The sequence below is a fragment of the Musa acuminata genome, chromosome BXJ3-7, assembly GCF_036884655.1.
Source record: "Musa acuminata AAA Group cultivar baxijiao chromosome BXJ3-7, Cavendish_Baxijiao_AAA, whole genome shotgun sequence".
NCBI classification, from domain to species: domain Eukaryota; kingdom Viridiplantae; phylum Streptophyta; class Magnoliopsida; order Zingiberales; family Musaceae; genus Musa; species Musa acuminata.
Genome location: NC_088355.1, coordinates 26,634,778 through 26,641,458, shown reverse-complemented (window position 1 = coordinate 26,641,458; position 6,681 = coordinate 26,634,778). Strand labels below are relative to the sequence as shown.

General features: G+C 37.3%; 1 protein-coding gene across 3 annotated transcripts; it reads right to left on the bottom strand.

Moving 5' to 3' along the window:
* Positions 1-290: 290 nt before the first annotated feature.
* On the bottom strand, positions 291-5,971 carry LOC103974801 (uncharacterized). 3 transcript variants are annotated; one of them, XM_009389688.3, is made up of 6 exons: positions 5,848-5,971; positions 4,697-5,031; positions 3,519-3,969; positions 2,801-3,096; positions 911-1,252; positions 291-642 (listed from the first exon to the last, which is right to left on the bottom strand). In XM_009389688.3, the coding sequence occupies exons 2-5, from the start codon at positions 5,006-5,008 to the stop codon at positions 929-931; spliced, it is 1,383 nt and encodes a 460-aa protein (XP_009387963.2). In that variant the 5' UTR covers positions 5,009-5,031; positions 5,848-5,971; the 3' UTR covers positions 291-642; positions 911-928. The 3 variants fall into 3 exon arrangements, with proteins under 3 accessions (XP_009387963.2, XP_065014050.1, XP_065014052.1); XM_065157978.1 differs by having other exon boundaries at positions 4,697-5,046; positions 5,848-5,970; XM_065157980.1 differs by lacking the exon at positions 5,848-5,971 and adding an exon at positions 5,679-5,824.
* Between the last annotated feature and the right edge of the window lie 710 nt (positions 5,972-6,681).

Sequence of the window (6,681 nt, the reverse complement as noted above, 5' to 3'; positions counted from 1 at the left end):
AACCGATCACAATGTAATTGTGCAAAAAACAATGCATAAACTGCTTGGTGGTAACTCAACAGCACCTGGACTAAGACGCTCCAAAAAGATCAACTTTGCAACAGTTGGAAACAATACTGAGCTTAGATGATACCAAGGGAATGATACTAGCATGTGTTTGTTTATATTTGCCTGAAACAACTGCCTCAGCACGGCAAGAACTCAACCCTTCATGGTATTACATAACTTCGTTTCAGCATAACTTTCTCCCTATTAGAACCATAAGAATTTACCAACTCGCTCAACATGCATAAAAAACAAGCTTCTTGTCAAAGCAGCTCACATGTCAAACAAACTACATCTAACCAAAATATCTAATTTGGAATTTTTGTAGTTCCAGTTGGAATACGAGACTGGATGTCCAAAAGAGTATCTACAAAAACAAGCCTACCAGCAAGATACATTTCTAAATCATGCCAATGAGATGAACCTTCCAATCCACAGCAAATGAATTTCTTTACATATCTGAAACGTGTGCCGCTTAGTGTTGCAGATACAGTCAGATTCTTGAACAATGGATCCTAAAACCTCAACAACATAAGAGATTGGATGGTTACCATGGAACCAGCAAACTTTTTGAACTTGAATTCCCTTACATCAAACCTGAAATTTTGGGCTAGAAAGAATTAGGGCACAAGAAATGTCGGATACCTGTCAATTTTGCATGCACTTACATCTAAAGAAATCTTTCCAGATTAAAAGCATGACAATATTATGAGCCCTGCACACCTACCTCAAACCACAAACGATCTACACTATCCTCATCCTTTGTAAACTGACTGACTAAAGCGTTATGCGAAAACTAATGATAAAGCACGATACTTACTTCCATTCCTACTTTGAAACAGACAAATAAAAAACATCAACTCACCACCACATTCAATACTGATTAATATCGACCATATGCATTCCCAAAATCTTCATGCCTTTGATGCTGAAATTCACTATATGCATCATGTGGCCTTGGAGCTGAAAAGTTCTCGCCAGCGTATTGGTATATATTTGTGGAATCCATTGGTAAACCAGACCCAACATATTGCATATTCCTGGCAGACTGATCATACTCTGGTAGAGATGGCTGGTTAAAGACAGTTTGGCATGCTTGTTGCCGTCTTCGGACATCAAGTTGAAGAAATTCTTCCCACTGCTTGATGTGCATACCCCTCATAATAGCCAGCTTCTTCGTGTGATCCTCTCTCAGCTGTCTTACACACTGCATTCACCCCAAGAATGTATGATGTCAGTTACTTGCAGGTCATTATGTGAAAAGTTTTAGCTTCCATATGATCATCCCATGAAACAGATCTATATCCTGCTGATTAACCTCAAGTATGAAGTGATTAAGAAAGCTAGTCCAAAACAATAAAGTGATTATTATCTGTGGCTGTGTATCTGAAGATTCTAAAAGAAAAATGTAAGAAAGACATATCAATTGTGACATCCAATTGAAGAAAGTAATTTCACAACAATGGCTAAGAATCTCATACAACTAATCTTCAAGAGCAGATGCTGAGTTATAGTTACAATTTCAGACAAGACCAATAGTTGACTGAATTTTATTTCTAGGGAGCAAGAATACAAAAGGCAATATAAAGGAAAAAAGAGAATAAAAACTCCAATCCACCAGCTAATCATTTTGTTGATATTATAGAGACACAGACACGATGCTCATGGTCATAATTACTGCTTGAACTTTTGAAAATTCCATATAGCAGCTGTGGTGTCTCAGGGTGATTATACAGCACATCACCACTGACCACTATATCAAGAAACATCTTTTTACCAATCAAGAGCACCCTCTTTGACCACCACCTCTGCACAACAGATGACACCTCTGCGGTACTTATGAAATACACAACATTGGCATATACAAATGCAGCCAAGCAATAAAATATTGAAATTAGGATTTGTTTTTAGTTTTTTTACATTAGTCCTACTTATTCCAAGAACATGTTGCAACCCTTAAAGCAATATATGAATGAGAAACATATGATATTCTTTTTCCCATAGTTTTACTCCTTCAAAGAATACGCCTTATCCATAGCTGACTTCCACATACAATAATTCAAAATGAATGATTTATCCTAGCCTCATATATGGATGTTGAGATCCTTTGCACTTCATCCTGTTAGAATTTAGTGAGAAGCAAGGATGTAAAATTACAGCATTGCCTAGATCCCATCTTCAAAAAACATGGGTTCACATCGTTAGAAGGGTCAACAGATTGTTATGATCAAATAATTACCACCATATACACAAGCATTGGTGCAAACAGTTCAGAGGTTGTTCACAGAGATAGAGACCGAACATACATAGTTTTAGATATACAGTGCAACTGAAACTGGACATTAGGAGAACAACCAGTAACAAGTGCATAATATTCACAAATGAAGTGGAACAAAGCACACACCTCACCAGGAGGAAGAAAATGTTGGCCTGAAGGTCTTGGCTATTTACAGACCAAGATTCACAGGGGCAATCATGCAACTGAGTCAAGTAGGAATTGTGAATAAAGACTACAAATAACTATAGTGGCATTGCCAAGGTAAACTAATAACATGAATCTAACCATCCATGAACAATGCAAAATTGAAGCTAAAGGAGCACTCAAGCTCACGTGTTCAGGAGCAATATTTTATTTAATAAATGACAAAAATAAGCAAAGTGCTTAAGTCCCAATGATCTTCTCTTAGAGATTAACATAATGAACACCAAAGTATTTCTGAACAGATGCATAGTTAATAATATAGTTAGCTTGTACCTGACGATGCTTGTAGTTCTCGTCATCCTCTTCTTGATCATGTAACTTTCCCAGTTCCATCAACTCCTTCTTAAATTCCATTTCAAGTTCTTCCAAAGATTGGGGGTAACTAGGAAAGTTAACCTTACACTCAGAGTGGGAATCTGATCTCAATCTTGCCACATCCCAGTTGTTATCATGCATTCCAGTATAATGATCGTGTCCATCATATGATTTATACGCATCGCGACCAAATGCTGTGCGGAGAGGAGATTTTGAACGAGTTGCATGGCCTTTTCCTCCATCATTAGCATAAGCTTCATGAAATGAAGAACATGTAAACGAATTTGGACTACCAAATCAGATGTCTAAGGTAAATTGATATTTTAATTAGGGAATACATTATGTATAGAGAAGGAACAACACTAGAAAGATGCAGCAATTACAAGCAAGTCAAACCAAAAAAGTCTGGTTATTCTTTCAGTATACCTATTTGCATTCAATAAATCAGTCTGACCCAGAACCACGCAGAAAATCACTTCATAATCGAACACATAAATCTTGAACTTACCTCTTGCTGCAAAAGGACAAATAGAAAATCACTTCATAGTAGACCAAATAGGATAAATGTTATATATAATCATCAGACTTAAAAGATAACTAGCACAGAGAACATTATAAACACTTTCAAGTTCCACAACTCATCAATTGACAGCAGAAGTCTCATTTAACATCCTACCTCGTGGAGAACCCCTAGACATTCTACTCGACTCTTGACGAACATGATTGTCAGCAGGCCTTTCCTGATTGAAGCCCCTGCTTGGGAGGCGTGACGTGTTTCTTGGACTAGAATGAGACCTCTGAGATTCAGAACGCCTTACATGAGAACCCTTGGGACTTCCATCAGGTGATCTAGAGTCATTTCTGTTTGAACTACTAGGGCTTCTCTTTCTATCCTTTCCATCCTGAATCACTTTATGCACAGCATCTACACCTTTTGTCAAAACTAATCTATCTTTTCCACTGACAATCAGAAATTTCTCATCCATTTTTATCTTACATCCAACATCCTTCTCGATTTGATTTATCACCTTCTCAGAAAAAAGGGCTCTCACATTCTTGTCTCTTGCTGGAACTCTTTCGAAAAAATCAGCAGATTTACGATTTGCTCCGAGAGTAGATGGACATCCCTACAACAGACAAAACAGACAAGCAGAGGGTTTAGGCGAGGATATACAAAATAATGTGAAGGTGATAGCAGGCTCCGACTCTAAAATATGAAAAGCACATGCACCAGGCAATGGTCTCTCAACCTTATGAAGCTGTACCACCACATGCAAAATAATTGAAAGTTCCAATCACAAAGTTTAATATCCATCAGACACCACAAAAATTTGTCATTTTTATGGGATAATAAAAAAAATGAATTTCTAACAACATGCCCACAGAAAAAGAAAGCTCCTATGTTTTCCTTTCACCAAATCATACAATCTGAACCGGTCCCAAACATTTATTTCCTTTATTGCTATTCTAATGAGAAAAATACACTTAGCAAAAGAGCTAACACAGAGAAGTACCTCTTTCTTTACCATAGTCATGTTATATATGTTAGCTCAATTAGTTCTCATAACATTCTGCCCCGTAAAAGTGACGATACAATACTATAAAGATGTTGCAATAAGCCAGCGAGCTACAGTTATCTAGCGACTGTTTCAACAGAGAATCCAAAAATGTATTTGGCTGTTTTTCAAAAAGATTTCTTGTTTTTTTCATAGCATATTCCAGTGAACTCAATCTGCAAACTAAGTGAAGAATTAAAAGACAAAAAGAGAAAACTTATACGACAAGAAAGCAGTTTCATTCCTTACAGCCTTATGGTGCACTGCAAATGCTTCGAAGGGCAAGTGTGCATAATACCTGGGTGAAATGTCCCGACTCTCTGCAAATCTTGCATATCATCTCTTCTTCTTTTCTTTTCTTCCAGTTCCTTTCAGTCGCCTTGGCTTTAGCCTCCCACACCTTGGCCTCTCTACTCGTGAAATCGGTTGGTACAGCGTTAGGATCTCGAGGCTCATCTTCCTCATCAGACTGACTACCAGAAAGCGGCCTCTTGCTTGTATCTCCTTTTGGGGTGGTAGTCTCAGCTGATTGCAGAGGACCAGTATATTCCTTTCCATAAATTTCGTTAAAGAGTTCATCGTCAATATCAGGGCTCGGTTGTCTAGCCATTTCGACAAGACAGCAAACTATGCCTGCATCCCAAACAACTGAAATTAAATTTAAAATTATCAAAAGCCACTTATCACCTTTAGAAGTTGTTCAGTTTGATGATGGACCTATATGACTATTTCATTCTCACAACAACGAAGGGAACCTCGAGAAATTGACAAACTATGGTAGAGAAAATACTTTACATAACAAATATAATAAAATAAGAGACTATGTTTTAAAAATTAATAATAAAAAAATGTGTTCTTTCCTTAAGCTTTTAAATATCAAGCGCATTACACGTAACACAAACAGTACATATTGCTGGGACTTCAATTCGAACATACGCTTCCATCTCACCAATCAAAGTCTAGCATGTTTATGAGCAGTAAGCACTGTCAATATTAAGATTTTAAGATATCAGAAAATCATCCAGCATCAAAGGTAACAACCGCGGCACAATATTTTCTTTCGGGGTAAGCTGGCAAATGCAGATATTAAGAAAGCAAGTTAAAACATAAAAAAAGAGGTTTTCTTGAACAACCATATTAAGCTTGGGCATGAGTGGACAGATTGGTAACTGTGGAGCTATTGATAGGTCACGAAATGGTGCAGACTATCTTTCAAACATCTGAATGGGAATAGTGTTTGATGACAAGAGAAACCAAAAAAGAAGATTTTGACACATAACCTCCAACATATCATCTTTCACGATAGGTTTCATCAACAACAAAGCTCCAGAGGTGCTCCTCCAGGTAAACTCACGAGAACTTAGAATAACAAAGAGAGAGAACAACATCGATAGAAAAATGAGATCCAAATAGAAAGAGACGGGCAAAAGGGAAGCGAATCGAACCGACCTTATCCTTTGGAGGACAAGCGAGTCAACTCTCCAAACCGCGAGCTCGGCAACCTGATTCCCGGTCGCTGAAATGAAGGGGGAGAAGAGACAAATCGAAAACCCTAGGCCTTGGGGCTTCTCTCTGCCCTTCTAGCGGTCATCTTAAAAAGATCCGTATTGGTAGACTTCGGATAGAATGGACTGATCGTAACCGTCCATTGCATCAATGGACGGTCAAGATCTTTCTTACGGATTGGTCATTCAGAGCCATTATTGCGATCCAATAAGCCCGGCCTGTTAGTGAAATGGAGGCCCGGTCTACATATATAAAATTAATGGTATTTTCGCAAATAAGGTGAAGTGACTCCCACTACGTATCTATATATATTTTATATGTATATTAGCTCCTACATGACCTAATTATTTGATAACGTATAATTAAAACCTTTCTTTACTAACGGTTGATAGATAGATTAATCATGGAGATATGTTGTACCTGTAGTAATGAGAATGTTAGGGGATCTCGGTCCTAATCACATGCATGTATCTGAATAATCACATGCTTTTTAAGAATCAAATGCTTGAGACATGTATCTGAAGTGAAACACGCATTTCACATGTTCTTCTTCCTTTGTCATCTAATTTTATCTTATTATTATGATGCTTATTGCTAAATCCAACACTTGTACCGATTCTATAAAAAAAAAATATAATAAAAATAAACTTATATTATCAATTCATTCGTCAATTATACGAGCACTCAAAATATATTTAAATATAAATTTTGGTGTAGTCGGTTATCACGTTAGTCTTACGCAATAAAAGGTCCCCGGTTCGCATATGCCGTTTTCGT

Excerpts from the sequence above, each read along its gene's own strand:
- LOC103974801 (XM_009389688.3), bottom strand. The coding sequence starts at position 5,008 with ATGGCTAGACAACCGAGCCCTGATATTGACGATGAACTCTTTAACGAA. Across the intron at positions 3,970-4,696 it reads AGTCGGGACATTTCACCCAG|GGATGTCCATCTACTCTCGG; the intron begins GTATTATGCACA and ends TGTCTGTTGTAG. Across the intron at positions 1,253-2,800 it reads AGAACTACAAGCATCGTCAG|TGTGTAAGACAGCTGAGAGA; the intron begins GTACAAGCTAAC and ends GGGTGAATGCAG.